Genomic DNA, 17,852 nt, shown 5'->3' with positions numbered 1-17,852 from the left:
TGCAGTTAAGTCCGTACTCGATCAGTTCTGACCACTGTGCGTATAATATTTCATCAATCAAGTGATTTTTTTCCCCTGAATTAGCTTTAATTGATTGATACTATAGTCTAGATTGATTTCATAAGATCTTCAATTGATCGTGAACTTCTTGATTGAACAAATCAAATCCTTGATATGATTCTATTGAATATTCTTTGATATCGTTGACCATGCTTGTTTCCTTTTCAGCTCGTTTCTTTATTATGCGTAATTGATCTTTTGACTCATCTTTTCCTAATTTGTAGGTTGCTTAGAATTCGCTCCCATTAGGTATATTCTACCTATAATATATAATTTTAAAGTTAGGATATTTTAGGGAAAAAAAAGGAAAAAAAAAGAAAAAAAAACTCACAAATTTGATTTCGCCACCATTTAACGGATTCTTGGATGGAATCCATTAGTGAGGCCATAATTGACTCGTGTCAATATCCTATTGTTTAAAAAAAATAAATTAATAAAAAGAAAAAGAATTTTTTTTTTTTTAAAAAAAAAAGAAAAAAACCCCAACCCAAACCCAACCAGCCCTACCACCGGCATCGACAATTATGGTGTGGTGGGAGTGTAAGGCTGGTGGTGGTTGTCGTGGGGCTGGTTTTGGGGTTAGGGTTTTTTTCTTTTTCTTTTTTGTTTAATTTTTCTTTTTTGTTTAATTTTTCTTTTTATTAATTTATTTAATTTTTTTTAATCAATAGGATATTGACACATGTCAATTATGGGCCCCACTAATGAATTTCATCCAAGAATACGTTAAGTGGTGGTGAAATCAAATTTGTGGGTTTTTTTTTTGTGGTGTTATGATAAAAGTTTTGTTTTTTATGGTGTTTTAACCCTTTTTTTTTTTTTTTTTGCGGTGTTATTTTTAAAGATATCCTTAAAGTTAATCCTAAAATAATAGTCGTGCATCACTTTTATTTAAGGAGTATTGATTAATGCATCATTAGAATTCGAAAAAAAAAGAATGTCAATCAAATCAAAAGGCAAAAAAAATCATAGAAGATAAACAATGGGTAAATAAATTAGTACTCCATACTATATAAGACCACAATAATAAGAATAATTTGTTTAAGAATCAATTTGAGAATAACAATAATTAAAACTAATCATCTCCTCTTTTTATAACCAATAAAAGAGGAAATTTTTTTATTCTAATGTCATTATAATGTGGAACTATATATCTCTTACTTAACATATGTATATACTGAGGGTCGAGAAGTACATATGCCATCACTAGATCCCGGATCTAATTTGCAAAAATAAGGTTCACAACATTGGTTGAGTAGATCACATGGTTGCCCAACATCTACGCATTGGAGGCCAACAACATTCGGAGTAACGAGGTTGTTTGAGGCTAAGGGGCTAATGGGGTCACGTCGGGTGGCTAAGGCCGGTTGAGTTCTAGTTGCAACAACCATAATAGCCATCAACATTAGGAAACTGATCACCTTCTTCATCTCCATATTTTCACTTACTATATGGCTTGCTAAAATTTTCTTAATTTCCTATTAATCTTTGTGACTTGTAATGTTTGTATTGGATTGTTGGAGAGGACACCCTTTTATACTAAAAGAAGATAATCACATTTTATTTTCTACTATAAAAAGGCATAATAACATTCATTTATTTGAAATAAAGAAGGAAATACATAAGGAGCCTAAAGTAGTAATACTTGGTATTTTATAAAATCAGGCATTTACTACAATGATTTGCACATGGATTTGTCATAAATATATTAATGAATTATGATACTTTCTTTTCTTGAATTGATTCTCTATTTATTGAGATATGGATGTATAATTTATGAGTATGTTGTCTATACATGCAAATTAATAAAATTGCAGCATTTAACTCTATTCACTTGTAGGGGCGAAGCCATAAATAATAAATTGAAATATGAGGGGTGGGGGGGGGGGGCGAGATTTATTAAGTAACAAAATATTGTATTTTTCGACGGTATTTGCGATATTATAAATTAGATTTGACAATATTTTATAAAGCATCATAAAGTATTTCATCAAAATAATCAACATTACAACGTATAAAGTCTTGCCTTATTGGTTCAAGCGAAGGATTTGGGTACGATATAAGAATTTGGGCTTGATTTCCTCCTATGTCCTCCCCGTTTATATTTTGTATTGTTGTTGTGGTTCATTTGCACAAAATCAATATTAATAAAAGAAAGTTTGAAATCAAATTGATAAACAAATAAACGTAAGATTGAAGGGATAAAAGAAATATAAAGTAAAAATAATAGTACTATTAATTTCAAAGTGAGAGAAAAAAAAATTCCCTTAAAAAAAGTGAGAAAAAAAATAGTAAAACATTGGCGTCAAAAAAATAACAAAAAACATGGAAGTGACACCCACAAGAATCAAACACCATACCAACATGTGATAAAATGAGTAGTGATAGACCACTACCAGGTATGGACTTATTGGGTCCATACCAAGGGCAAATATGTAATTTTGTGCAATATTTCTATGGTAAGTCATCAGATTGTACTACGGTGTAAAAAAAATATTCTCTCTCCTCTTACAATTCTACAATAACAGTATTCAACTCTATGATAACTGTATTAAAATTAACCATAACAATATACAATTCAATAATAACAGTATACAAGTCAATAATAACGGAGCACCGACAATCAACCTCTACCCCCTCATATCCAAAATCTTTCGATCTCTGGGAATTGAACCCACCGTTTTTCATTGCTGCAATTGTAAGTATAGACCTTGAACATTCTTCGTCAACCTTCGGCTATCATCTTTCATCAACCAAACTTCGAATAACTCCTTTAATTTGAATCAACCACAAATTTCTCATCTTCAGTACATCGAGCACTGTATCGCTCCTTGAAGGGAAGATTACTGCAACTTTGATGGGGTTTTTGTGGGACTGATTTTCCGATCACCGGAGCTTTTTCTCGTGAGTGGTAGTTTTTTGAGTTCCTGTTTTTTCACCCTCTAATCCTTCTTCCTTTTCCATTTTGTTTTAGCTTTTTAAATTTTACAATTTTTGTACGTATTTTTTTATTGTGGTATGGACTCCAACTATCCATACCTGGTAGTGATCTATACTTACATATTCCATTCTAACCACTAAAATATACACTAAAAAGTTATATATAAGTCCACCTTTATTGTATATACTAATATACCTATGGACAATGGGGGCCAGCCTTTAAAATATAAAGGCGTCAATTGGGCCATCGGGGCCGAGCCTCCACCAGCCTTATGTTATGCAAAATGCATACTGTCGAGTCATTCAAAGTATTATCTTTTTTTGTGTGTACCCGATTCACCCCTTTGGGCAAATCCAGATTCGAGGATCAGTTCTGGGTGGTTAGGCTCCAATCTCTTCCCAACTGTTGTTGCGAACACAAGTTGTTCCTACCAAGTGTAGTCCTAATCCCCACTACACCAATATCTAATTGGTATATGCATATGTAGTATAGTAGACATCAAGAATGTTTTGTAACTAAACTGTATGTGTCATTACGTATTGTTGGCCTAATTGTACAAATAAGCCGAAGAAGTGTTAAGTCCTAAACCATATTGTTAGCTTACCTTAATATTTAGTTGGCTCCTAATAATTCTTACCACCTCATTTCAGTGGTGGAGCCAGAAATTTCTAACCGGAGAGACGATAATTAAATATCACATAGTTTGATAATAAATAATTTAAAAAATTGAGCACATAGCTAGATAGTTAAATAATTAAAGCTTTAACTATTACATAAAGTATTCTTGAGTTTCTTTGATTTGGAGGATAATCCCTTATGTTAATGACTTAATTCTTTCTCAAGATCATGAGGAAAAGTTTAACATCATGTTACGGATATACCAATTCTTCCTCCTTCTATGGTACATTATTAGTACTCGAAGTACCTATTTTGGAGGGAGCTAAATGAATGGGCTAAACTATAGAAGTTTTTTTTTTTTTTTTTTTGGTCTTGCAATATTGAATTACTAGCACTATATGAGTGATGATAGGACATGATTAGAAATCTTGTCAATGATCAAGTTATCAAATCAACAACACACATATACTCACTTTGCTTCCTACCATACTTACCAAATGATTTGGGATTATTTGACTTCGAAGTAAGTTAATAAGAACAAAATGTGCCAAGTTTAGTGCAAAAGTACAAACAAACAGAAAATGACTTTGCTACTTTTGTATAGAATAAGAATAAGATGTGATATTAAACCAAGGGATATGAAACCAATATTGAATAAAGATTTATTTATCATAATATAGAATTAAAAGCTCATCATACTATAATATGTCTATGGCCTGCCATATTAATAATTAAAATTTAACTTTCCGTGAACACAGCAATGTTGGACCCACGATCCAATCGACCGTTTAATTCATAATTATGACCGTTACAAACCCCAAAAATTCAAAAATTTAAAAAGCCAACATTGACCACCCCATTATTTTACTATTTCCACACTCATTTTTATCCTAAAAGTAGAAAAACTAGCAGCTTTGGTGTGTCATAAGTAAAAAAGGAAGTGCACATAACACTTTAATCCTTGCACATTTCAAATTCAACTATTTACAGCCGTCCATGACCCACCAACCAACGGCTCAGATCACTCCCAAACTTTCTCTCACCAAAACTCACATAATCTTGAACATGCTCCCCTCTTTCTAATTCAATCCCTCTAAAATCTCCTCTCTTCTTCCCCAAAAACCCGAAAAGATTCGAGCTTTCGACCGATTTTTACATCTGGGTTAGCAAGAAGATCAAAAGGGTATGTTTAGATTGTGACAAGAAAAGGTTATAACAGTTAAAGAAATGCCAGTTTCAACAAGATCTCAGATTTTTAATACAGAAGATGAAAATGGAGGATCAACAACAACAGTAACAGAGCAAACAGAGAATAGTAAAATGGCGCATGCTTTGAGAAACCCTCATCATGGTTTGAAAGAGAAGTTGAAGAGTTTAACTCTTCTATATGAGCAGCAAAAATCATCCTCAATTGTTTCTAAAAATCATAATTTTAAACCCCAAGATCAGAAATTTCCTCCAATTCCAGCTCTTGATCGAAATGGGTCAATGAAAATCGAAGAAATTGATTCAAGAAAGCAGAAATTCCCTCCAATCCTACCTCAATATCGACCCGATTCATCGAAAAAAGAAGAAAAGGAAGCAATTGCAGCATCAATACCACCTGCAACAACTGAAAAAAGTCCAGTGATGAAAGAAAATTCAATGCCCAATGCAACAGTGACAAAAACCTATGTTATACCCCAATCCCCAAATTCAGCATTGGATGATGCTAAGGAGAATGCTGTGGCAGCCAATGGGGATCGAATAGTCGGGTTTACGTGCCCTCGAAAGGCGCCTGTTTCGAGCACGGTGGCAAGGAAATTGTCACTGGGATCACAAATGGAGACAAGAAGGGAAAGAAAATTGTCATTAGGCCAAGAAATGGATCCCCTGTTTCAAAAACAGAGTAATAGTAGAAATAGCAGGATTTTGGTGTTTGTTAGGCTTAGGCCTATGATGAGAAGAGAGAAGGAAGCCGGGTGTCGTAGCTGTGTAAGGATCATCAATCGCCGAGATGTTTATTTGACCGAATTCGCTTCGGATAACAATGATTATCTCAGGTTGAAGAGATTGAGGGGAAGACATTTCACATTTGATGCTTCTTTTCCTGAGTCAGCTTCTCAGATGGATGTTTATTCAACTACGTGAGTTTTCATGATTAATTTTTTAATTTTTATTTCAATTTCATATGAATTCTTGATGATTTTGATGTTTTGGTTGGTTTTGAATCCATTTATTTGCTATTTTTATGTTAATTTCTTGTTTTTCCTCCAATGTTAGAAGTCTTTGATGTTAACTTGTCAACAACTAGCTAAAAAGTGTTAGTTTTTAATTTAGTTTGTTCAATTTGATGATTACATAATTAGAAAGAAATTGTCTTTGTTATCAACGTGCTCCCAATTTGGTTTGGTTAAATTAAGTAATAGTTTAATATTAGCAAAGAGTCAATGTAATCATAGATTAATTTATATATTTAGAGTATCATTATTTTGACCAATCATGGAATAATAATATCTATAACACGACGAGTAAAAGTGAATGTAAGAGTAAAATGAAGCACTAATACTTAGATTACTTACTACAATGTTTATGAGAGTGGTACTCACATATCAAAGTCTTAGGATATGTACTAATAAAATTCATTTACACAAGGTTGTTTCTTTAGGATGAAATTTTAGCAGCATGAAATTTGAAACCTTAAAAATGTTGCAATTCCAGAACAGCAGATCTCGTCGAAGCTGTGTTGCAAGGGAGGAATGGATCAGTGTTTTGTTACGGTGCTACAGGAGCCGGAAAAACATATACAATGCTCGGAACAGTAGAGAGTCCAGGGGTAATGGTGTTGGCAATCAAGGATTTATTTACCAAGATTAGGCAGAGAAGTTATGATGGTAATCATGTTGTACAACTATCTTACTTAGAGGTTTATAATGAGACTGTCAGAGATTTATTGTCTCCTGGAAGACCTTTGGTTCTTAGAGAAGATAAACAGGTAATTTTTATCTGTCTTTCTGTTGTTGCATACTTCATGCACTGTTTTGGCCTAATGTATTATGTTCTCTTGTTTAAACTTGTAGGGAATCATAGCAGCTGGGTTATCACAGTATAGAGCCTATTCTACAGATGAGGTGAGTCTTTTTCTTGCTATAGCTTTCATACTACTTGCCAAGTGATTGAGAAATTACTAAATTGTGTTTGAATGTTACAGGTAATGGCATTACTTCTTCAAGGAAACAAGAATAGGACTACTGAACCAACTCGAGCTAACGAGACATCTTCCAGATCCCATGCTATATTGCAGGTAACTACATCAGTACTTTTGCCTTTTCAGCTTCTTCTAGCTTTGCTTTGTTGAAAAATGCTGATCAAAACTTTATCTGAATTTAGTGTAACTCATACTAAAGTTGTATATTGATAATAGGGTAGCCCTTATCTGAACTTATTTTTCCTATTTGTGAGGATGTTATATTGGAAAATGATCAATTAAGTGTTTATTTTGTGGGATACAAATTCTACTACTAGTAACTTGAAGAGATCAATGACATAATGAGCTGCATTGTGCAGGTTACAATTGAGTATCGAACAAGAGATGCTTCGTTGAATGTAATCAATCGCATAGGGAAGCTATCATTGATCGATTTAGCAGGCTCAGAGAGAGCCCTAGCTACAGATCAGAGAACTCTGAGATCAGTAGAAGGTGCCAACATTAACCGTTCACTTCTTGCACTTAGCAGCTGCATCAATGCCCTTGTAGAAGGAAAGAAGCACATACCATACCGAAATTCCAAGCTCACTCAACTTCTCAAGGACTCTTTAGGTGGAGCTTGTAACACGGTTATGATTGCAAATATCAGCCCTAACAACCTTACTTTTGGTGAAACACAAAATACCCTTCATTGGGCTGATCGAGCCAAGGAAATTCGGAACAAGGTACTCAGATTTACATTACTGCCTCTATTTTCGTTGCAATTAAGAGAGTGATTGTACCTTCTTGGATATGAAAGTGTACATACAGTTAATGTTAGTCAAATTAAAACGACATATACTAGCTAATGAGCATAATGAATTAGAAAATGCAAGAGAATTTTAGCATATGTCCTGATTGGTTCTGTATGATTTACAGGGATATGAAACGAATGAAGAGCTGGTACATTCTGATGCTGATCAGGCTAAACTGCTACTCGAAGTACAGAAGGAAAACCGGGAACTTCGAGTACAACTAGCAAGGCAACAGCAGAAGCTATTAAGTATTCAAGCTCACTCCTTAGCTGCTAATGCCTCACCAACTCCTCCTTCTGTTAGGTCTATTCTTACTCCTCCATCCAACAAGCAAAGGTCAAGGACTCCATTGCGAACAACACCAGAACCAAACAAAAAGAAGGAATCTGAAGAAGCTGTAAGGGAACTACAATTGGTGGTGAAAACATTAGAAGGAGAGATGGAAAGATTGAGGAGAGATCATGCATTGCAACTAAAGAAAAAGGATGAAAAAATTAGGGAGTTAACTGCGAAATTATCCAAAGGGGTGAGACGGAGAGATGAAGGATTGAAAAGCATAGTCACTAGATCAAGCTTAAGGTCAAAGGAAGCAAACACAGAAGTAAAAACTTCTAGTCATAGGTTTTTGTCTCCTGCACCAGCGGCGAAGAAAAGGAGTTTTTGGGACATAACAACAGCTAATAGTCCTTCAGTCACTACCGTGAATGGAAGAAAAACAAGAAGCCATGTTAATGCTGATCCTACTGCTCAACCTTCCATGCTTCTTCAGGTATTGTTATTCAAATCTCCTGAAGAATAGTATAAGAAATTATGTAGCTTAGAACAGAATTCTCAACATACACTAGCAAATCTGTGCTAACTTGTAGAAAACAACCACCTACATTCAACTTTTCATCAAAAAAAAAAAAATTCTCCATGTTAATCAGATGATTTAATTCCTTTTTCAACTAAAGCTATAATCAACATATTTGCTAATATACAAACCATTTCAAAGCTAATCTGATAAAAATTACCTCCTACATCAAACTTTTCATTTAACCTCCAAATTCTCCTTTTTTGAAATTTCAATTAACCTTTAAAAGGGATGCTTTATTATAACAAGAAAGAATTTGCAAAAATTTCCTGAATTTATTTTTCTGTGTATTAGTTTTTTTCTTTATTCTGCCACTGATGCAGCTTAAACATCCATGTATCTGGTCTGTGTTGATCCTTGGACTGCACATCATCAATTACAATCATACAGCCAGGTTTTGCTCGACAAAGGCTTAGTCCCTACAGGCAGTGACAGAAAACAAAGAAAACATGATGTACAGGAAAGGCGCGCCTTACTGATCTCAAGGTCAGATCAGGAATACATTCAGCTGGCAATCTGTTAGTTGGTGGTTCAAGCCAAAAGAAAGAAAAGTCCTCAGTTTGCCTGCTGTTTCTGTTTTCTTTTTCGACCATGCTCGAAGGAAGAAAACAAACAAACGAACGAACATACAAACAGGCCGGGCTAGAGAAGGAGCTATAAAGAATCATGTGAGTGGTTCAGCAATACTGCTGCAGATAGTTTACTAGCAATGAAGCCATTGCTTCAGAGAATTCCTGAAAAGAACACAATCATTTTTTCATTCTTTTTTATTATGAAAATTTGTTATGGTTTTCTCCTATGTCAATGGCTTCTATATTTGTTATTGTACTAGAATTATGTTGAACTTTCTTGTTGTGCTACCATGTCCATTTACAGAAGGACAGTCACTTTGAAATGACAGTAGGATAATATAAAACTGCTACTGTAGAGGGTTTTTTTTTTTTTTTTTTTATTTGATAAAGTTATGTAAGATTCTTTATTATGAGATGTTGAAGCAAAATGAAAAGTAATTTTCTGAAGCTCTTTGTTTGAAATAAAGCAGTTGCTCCAAATGGCTCTAGGTCTCATGTGAAGACAACAAGAAAATCATTTATAAAAAGTGTGTAATTTTGTTTCAAGAACAACAAAAGTTGAAGGGTGATTCAATTAATAGTTACCTCTTTTCCTTATGATAGTAAGTCATGAGATCAAACCTCATTAGAATGGTGAGATCATGTTAAAATACATAAAATTTACCTTGTTAAGATCATAAAATATTTCAAATTTAGTGAGGGATGCTAAAAGATGAAAACATGAAAGAATTTTTAAACTTAAGTTGGTGAAAGGGTATAAAATAGTGTGAAAGTGCAAGAATTAAGCCTAGTTGATTTTGGCATTCCTTGGTAACACCTGAGGGCTTGTTTGGTTCATCTTATTTTTGCTTATCTAATATGGTCTGATCTAAACTTATTTTTTCTAATCTAATGAGTATTTACGGGACAGATGAGAGTGAGGGAAAAGGGTAAGGGATTCTCACCCTTAAAGTGTCTCTAGAAAGGTACAATCCTTACCACTAGACCAAGCTTCCTATTTGCTTATCCAAAATACGTTTCCTATCTGCTCAACTAATATGAACGCTAATCCTCATTTTGTAAATATTGTCATTAACACTTTTAATCAAAAGCAACATGTACTTATCCAAAAATAAAGAATGAGAATGCAACATTTTTGCTCAACTAATATGAACGCTAATCCTCATTCAGTAGACATAGTATGTAGGCCAAGTGAAGGCCCAACTGCTTTAGAAAAATTAGTGTTATTGACTTATTGTCGTTAGTCTCATTACCTGTTGTTGTAACATCTTTCACTTCAGCCTACGATTATATGTATGGCCCCTTTAAGCCACACTAGTCACTACCAGGCTCTTAAGTGGATCCCATTCCATGAGGGAGATTGTATGAGGGATTATGGGATGGGCCATGGGCGGATGGCTTAGCTTAGTTGGTTAGAACATCACTTTTGATTTTTGAAATAATTAAGTTTTGTCTTTGATAAGTGGAAACCTCTTTTATCTTTCTCAAATCATAAAATATTTTGACTTTTTAAGCAAAATAGGGCCATGATCTTAGAACCAATATTACTTGATTCGATATATATGTGATTCGGTATGAGTATACAATTCGCTACCTAATTTTGTTAGCTTGGGGCATGTTCTCTTCAGCTTAATTTCAGTTCTGTTCAGTTTCTAAGTTCTTTCTCTTATAAACAATTCATTTCAGCTTAAATCAGTTCAATTCAGCTCACTTCAATAAATCAGAACAGGTCCTTAGCCCAAAAAAAAATAGAGGGAGGGGGGGCTAGGTGGGGATGAATTAGGTAACACTGTTAATGCTTAGTTCTATGGTTTCTAATGATTAGCTAATTGACTTCTTTGCTGTACTTTAAATTAGGAAAATTAATGAGAAATTGAGATACTTATTGCACTACTTTTGTCGTTTGGTTTTCTAGTTTCCTACTCTCCTTAGTGATAACAGGCCTCACACTTAAATCTTCAAGCAGTGCTCCTATTTCATTATTTGTTGATTATCAGCCCCCACAAATCATTATAATTATTTTTTTTTTTGGATGGACAATCATTCATACATCACAAAAGATTTAAAAAAATGTATAGTCATCATTTATTCATTTGTACATTGCATGAGATAAAAACTATTTTGAGAATTATCTGATGCTCCAACAACTAGCCGCTATCGCTATCGCTACCACTACTACTACTTTTTCTGAATAGGGCTTACGGCTTTATTAAAATTAAAAAAACATTTAATGGTTAGTCAAGGGGAGTCTTATGTCCTATTCTTTTAAACTGAATAGAATATATTACAGCGGAGTAGAACAGAACAAAACAGAGCAGTTCTAAAGAATAGAGTCTTAATCTTACTTTAAGATATGTGAATAAGAGTTAAGCATTGATTAAAACAATAATTGTCGGAAACAAAGGCCAGCCTAACATTTGTTTTTTGCAGGCAACCAAGAAGCTTTTGATCTTGGAAGAATGATGAGAAGATCATCATCAGAAATACATCCTCGATTATTGTGCAAGTTTTTGATCACTTTGGATTACTTTTTTCTCCAAAATTTAGGCCTACTCTAACACAATAGTCTCTCTTTATTTCCACTTTTCCCTACCTTTGTTTCTTTGTTTTCTTTATTTAAACTTTGCCTTGAGAAAACTCTCTACTCGAGAGAGGTTTTAGTGTTTTACATCAAATTCATCAAAGCCCTTAAATGAGGATTAATTAAGAATAACAACTTGCTAATTTAAGTGTATGAGCTTATCATAACACATACAAGTAAGTACATGATTAATTATATAAATAACAAATAACAATAGCATCCATTACCAAATTGTGTCATAATATAACTAAGGGATATGATTAGGAACAACTTGGTAAAGCTATTAGATATAATGGCTTATCATTCATTCTCTCTTATGATATTTAATTATATTGTAGATTTTTAATGGTTGTTCAAAGAATATTTTATCATGTTTAATCAAACTTCTTTTATGAAATTTCCTTATTGATTATAAGAAAAACTAGTTTTGAATCTCATGAATATATAAAAGTTAAATTAGGTATGCCAAGGAGTATGAAATAGATAATGGGTTGAAATAATAATTTGATTACAAATTATATCCTTTTGTGATTCTCCATGATTGATTCTCATATAAAGTAAACTATGAAACAATAAATTTTTTTGAAACCCTATTATATTCTCAATTAGTATTAAGTTAATATTTAAAAATTCATATGGAGAGGATATTATTTTACAGAAAAATAAATAAATTTGCCTATTTAAAATCTAACCAGGACCTTCAAGAGGCTTATCATTAGCAAAATTATTGATTCCCGATGAAAAACTATAAATATTACAAAGTCTTCCCAACCTCTTTTTTTCTTTTGCTATCACTTTTACAAAGTTGTAATGCACATATTTATTGAATCTTATATTGTATTGAAAAATAGACCTCTCAAGTATTACCACATGTAAGTATCCCACATTGGTTGAAAAGGAGAAAGTTAAACACTTTATAAGGCAAATGGGCTACTCCTTCTACATAGTATTATCATATGATTTTGGGATGAAACCTTCTTTAGACTTGTGAAGTGGACTCTATCTTTCTTGGTTTGCGGGTGTGGCTCAGACCCATATCTAAATGGTATAAGAGCATGAGAGGGAGAGTGAAGAAGCACTCTAGCCAGCCTGAATCACATGTAAGAGTTTCACATTGGTTGAAAAGGAGAGAAGGCAACGGGGCTACTCCATCTATTGTCATATAATTTTGAAATGGAACCTCCTTTGGACTTGTGAGGTGAACATATACAATAACTTCAATATAATTACATATCATTTAAAAAAAATGATATTTTAATTGAAAGCTACACATTGAGAATCAAACAAAATCACATATGATAATGTTTTTTCTTATTTAAATTTTGCTTTAAATTCCATTTACCATTGGATTTTTTTAACTTTATAAATCAAACAAGAATAACTACAAAAGGAAAGGCACGACTAAGATGTTTTCCCCCTCTTCTTATCTTGAGTGTTGTACTAGTTGACATTAATATGCACTAAGTCATTAAGTATTATCATATGATTACTAATTATGTTAAAAATATGCTTTGAATCACTAATCATATTAGGTTTAAAGATTGATTTACTTTTCAAAAGATTATATATATATATATATATATATATATATATATATCCACCACATTCCATTCAGTAGAAATCAATAATAATCTTAACCGCCAAACTTTAGCTAAAATTGGGCATTGTAGTTAGTTAGAGAAGCGATAGTATAGCTAACTTTGGTCCCTATTTCACACCAAAATTCAATAGAAACTCACCCTTAACTGCCAACGGTCCAACATCCATATTTTTCTTGATCCACATATAGACATTTTAACTAACCTTAGTTTCACAACTAATTAAAAGATCACAATTAAGTTTAAACATCAGGATTTTTTTTTTTTATTAACACCACTAGTTTTGTGCACCGTGCGATGCCTGGATTGTTTATTGAATTTTAAGATAAATTTATAATTTATATATGTCAAAATTTAAAATATACTTGGTATCATTGATACAAAATTAGTTAGGAATTGATGTGTTTTTCTGACGATTTGCTATCTAGTAACCATTTAATACATTAAAAAATAAAATAAAAATTAGCAAAAAATAAACTAAATAAATTAAATGTTCAAAGCACGTTGGATTGACCCGAACCCAAAACTTCGAGCAAAGGTTGAACATTTCTTAACTCGTAACTTGAAGTGACCCAATCTGAGATGACTCATGACCCAACCCTAATTGACAGGTATCCATTCTATTAGATTGTGAAGTATATAATTTTAACCGATTAGTATATCCCGGCTTGATTTTATCGTTTTTGAATTTTTTTTCAATTTTATTATAATAAGTTTGTATGCAAAAAATAAAATAAAAAATAAATAAATAAATAAAACTTTGCATTATATACAAAGTATCAAAGGGTATGTAACACATTAGACCACCTAATGGCAAGATAGGACACTCGTGGTTGCTCAGAATTTGTTTGTAGGAGTCTGTTTCCGCATAATATAGTACTTTTAGTAGATTTTGATTTATAAAATTTATACAAACGTTTTCCTTAAGAAAAGTACGAAGTATTAAACTTCACTTACAAAAAAGAGAAGAAATTTGGTTTAAAAAAAAAAAAAAGAAGAAGAAGAAGAAATTTGGCTTATGCCTAAGAGTAAAGTCCACCCTACTTAAAACTTTTGACCGTTATACGGGAGCAAAAACTTGTTTAATTTGTCCATATAAAGTGAATTTTTTTATTTTCTTAAATCATACAAATATCAATATTAGACAAGCTGAGTAATTTAACAACAAACCTAGGTGTCTTGCTTCTTTATCTTCCTTTTGTCTCTTTATAGATTTGTTTCAACTTTAAGATTTTTCTAGGCTAAAAATAGCACAATTTCTTACTTAACGAAGGCTTACCAAATTGGGATCATTTTTAATTGACGAAACTAGATTTTTGGCCCAAGAAACCAAGTTATGCCCCAAGTTAATACATGTTTTACTATAACTGTGCATGACATGCATGTATAATTCAATCCTACTATTGTTGATTTTTGTTAAGTATGTTATTTATGTTGTAGTTAATTAATTTGTTTATAAAAATTATAAACAACATATATTGTGACATAGTTTAATACTCCATAATTAAGTTTTTAATGTTTAATTATATTGAGGTCAAGAGTTCAATTCTTGTATACACCATATCTCTACTTTTTTAATGTATAATGATATGATATTATATATCCAACAAAATAAGGTCGGGAGAGTGTCACGGGCATGCATGTTGATTTAATTCAAAAGGTTTTCTAATAGATATTAATATCTCATATTACAGATATAGTCATATAGATTATAATAATGTTCGAGAGTTCAATTTCTTTTATAAAACCAATTTTTTTTAATATATGATGATATGAAATTATAGCCAGCAAAGAAGACCGGGAGAGTGTCATGTGGTACGTTGACTTAATTCAAAACGTTTTTTTTAATATATATTATAGATATAGATTATATTAATGTAAGAGACTTCCTACCAAACCTTTAAATTAATTATATATACAATAACCTTTTTTATTTGAAGCCAATATATACAATAACCTTACATAATTAATCTAAGTAATGAAAGTTAGATTGTTAATTAAGACAAAATACACAAAAATTAGCTTAGGTCAATCTTTCTCAAGACTAAAAATCCAAACGCAATGAGATGTAATCCCTCAAATCCGTTTCGGATTAATCACAACACTAGTTTTGACACATAGTTTAAGAAGAAATATAGGAAAGAGACCAAAATAAGGATTTTATAATATAAATTAGAGTGTGGTGGAGTTACGTTAAGTTGGGTTTGAGAGATAAAAGTAGAGTAAGTGAGAAACAGGCCGGGAGATAAAATTAATACTACCTAAAATAAAAATGCGTCATTTGACCTTAATTACCAAATAAAGAATCGTTACAATTAATCAGAAATGGATGGGGAAAAAAAAAGTGTGTCTAATTATTATGAAACAGATGAAGTATGCAAGACATAGGTATAATGTATTGTGTTATACCTTATGCACCATACAACCATACCTTGATGATCATAGCACTAAAATGTTAATATTTCAATCCTAATATAAATTAATATAACTATTATTATTATATATGATAAGACGTGCACCACCTAAAACTTGCTAATTAGTTTAACTTAGGAGCAGAAAGCATAACTAATTAAGTGTTCAAATTGTGTTCCACCACCTTAATTATTTGGGAAATAGATGATGATGCTCCTAATATAAATAGACCAAAACCTTGGACAAATCTACTCAAAGGGGCGTTAAAGTATATGAATTGGCAGTCAAAAATGGGAAAGCACAATATTCTGGTTACCCCACTATTATCAAGATTGATATTTTTAATCTATTTTTTCTTTCCTAAACTGCTACTAATTGCTTTTGTGAACTTTCATGATTACACATTTACACTTTAGTTTCCTACTATTACTATTTTATATGTCTCTCGGGACTATATCTTCACACAAAACATACAATGCTTCTACTTAACAAAGAGAGGGGGAAAAGTGGATGGGAAAATATATTTATCTGGAGATGTTATTAGTTTACAGGAGTTTAATACTTATATTGATTATTTATATATGATAAGAGATGGTTACACATGTTGTATGTCTTTTATATTTTAATGAAATCACTCCTGTAAAACTATGGAGATGTTTGAAAGTAATAAAGTGGGTATATGGTAAGAGAGACAATAAAAACTACAACGCGAATAAAATTCATCATGTGAACAAACAACTTAAGAAATATCCAATGTATATTTAGTTTTTGCTTATTGAAATGAGATGTTACTTAAAGATAAACAATGCAATATTTGTGAAACTTCTTTATAGGTGAATATAATACTCGTATTATTTTCATATAGATGGAGAAAGTATGATATTTACAAGGCTAAACAAAAAGCTAAAAATCATACTATTAATTTAAGTACATTCATGATTAATTTTTTCATGCACTCCTAAATTAATACATGTATAAATTTAAGGTTGTATTTGAGAATCTAAACTTTTTTTTTTTTTTATCCTTTCTCTCTTTTAAGGCCAATTGTAAAATTATAAAATAAGAAAAATAAAATAAAATAATATAGTTATATAGTTGGATCAATGGACATTTCTTCAACCAAGTATTGCCATATTATGAGTCTTTTTAAAAGTAAGTCTAGTAGAGCTTTATTAAAGGATACATTGCACTAAATCCTGCAATATTTGAAAATATTTTCTGCAATTGATTAGCTTTCTCCAAGAAAATTTCTTCAGTACTGAAAACAATTATTAAAAGTTGGAAGCACTTATACTCTTTGGATCCAACCCCATAATTTAAGTGATGTTCAACTTAAAGGTTTAAGCCGTCCTCTCTTAGGAAAGACAATAATGAACAATGAAAGAAGTTATCACAATAGGCTTTTTAGATTTTATATAATATATATAAAAATCATCACCCTTTAAATAAGGAAAATAAACAAAATTTGCTTCATTTTGTCCGAAACATACAAACTGTCGTTGATAGTGTAATTTAAACTAGATATAGGGTACGGAGTATTAAAGAACTTAATTCAGACAAGAACTAATTAGGTACCAATAGTTAAGTAGCTCGTTTTCAATATGATTCCTTTAATTTGACATGGTCTCTTGAACAACTATTATCTAATGGTCATAATTGTCCCGTACCAATCATTAGGTAACATGAATTATAGATGATTCAAAAACTAGAAGAGAGAGACCATGCTAAGAAGAATATTGCTATTTTTTTGTTTTTTCTTACAAATAAAAATAATTAAATTCCTGGTATATTAACCAAATCTAGACCAAAATTACATCAAGAACCATCAAAACAGTATTGAGTGATGTGTAAAGCTAAACCTTGTTACTCACATTTCTAAGACTAGTATCTTTATAGAAATTACAGTACTTCAATTTTATTTTTTTCCTCATAGGTATATGAAAATCAAATAATTTTATATAATTAATAGATAATTTCAGTGAATAATTTACTACTTGAGTATATTGTTCAAATCGACATCACACTATCATAAATCATTTTCTAGATACCACGACAAAAGTACAATACTCCTTTTGACCTTTAGTTGAAATTTAATCATAGATGTGTGTAAGAACAATGCTTAAGACGTGATCTCATTTAAAACTCACTTAGATAAATTAATTTCCGCAGACAAAAGTTGATATAGCAACTATGCAAAATTGTTACAGTGAGAATTATGAAGCATACAAAAAGACCA

At 31.7% G+C, this 17,852-nt stretch overlaps 1 protein-coding gene across 2 annotated transcripts; it reads left to right on the top strand.

Annotated features, from left to right (window-relative positions):
* The first annotated feature begins 3,881 nt into the window (after window positions 1-3,881).
* LOC110726096 (kinesin-like protein KIN-8A) lies at window positions 3,882-9,472 on the top strand. Of its 2 annotated transcripts, none has more exons than XM_021905553.1 (7): window positions 3,882-5,745; window positions 6,320-6,593; window positions 6,679-6,729; window positions 6,810-6,902; window positions 7,166-7,531; window positions 7,725-8,369; window positions 8,777-9,472. In XM_021905553.1, exons 1-7 carry the CDS (start codon window positions 4,847-4,849, stop codon window positions 8,867-8,869), a joined length of 2,421 nt encoding a protein of 806 aa, XP_021761245.1. In that variant the 5' UTR covers window positions 3,882-4,846; the 3' UTR covers window positions 8,870-9,472. The 2 variants fall into 2 exon arrangements, with proteins under 2 accessions (XP_021761245.1, XP_021761246.1); XM_021905554.1 differs by having other exon boundaries at window positions 3,884-5,745; window positions 8,844-9,472.
* The last annotated feature ends 8,380 nt before the right edge of the window (window positions 9,473-17,852 follow it).

The sequence above is a fragment of the Chenopodium quinoa genome, unplaced genomic scaffold, assembly GCF_001683475.1.
Source record: "Chenopodium quinoa cultivar QQ74 unplaced genomic scaffold, ASM168347v1, whole genome shotgun sequence".
NCBI classification, from domain to species: Eukaryota; Viridiplantae; Streptophyta; class Magnoliopsida; order Caryophyllales; family Amaranthaceae; genus Chenopodium; species Chenopodium quinoa.
The sequence above is the reverse complement of the archived record's forward strand: the minus strand, read 5'-3'. Positions and strand labels throughout refer to the sequence as shown.

Bases quoted from the DNA above. Each gene is read 5' to 3' on its own strand.
- LOC110726096 (XM_021905553.1), top strand. From the start codon at position 4,847: ATGCCAGTTTCAACAAGATCTCAGATTTTTAATACAGAAGATGAAAAT. The intron at 6,730-6,809 runs GTGAGTCTTTTT...TGAATGTTACAG, and splicing joins GAGCCTATTCTACAGATGAG to GTAATGGCATTACTTCTTCA. The intron at 7,532-7,724 runs GTACTCAGATTT...TATGATTTACAG, and splicing joins CCAAGGAAATTCGGAACAAG to GGATATGAAACGAATGAAGA.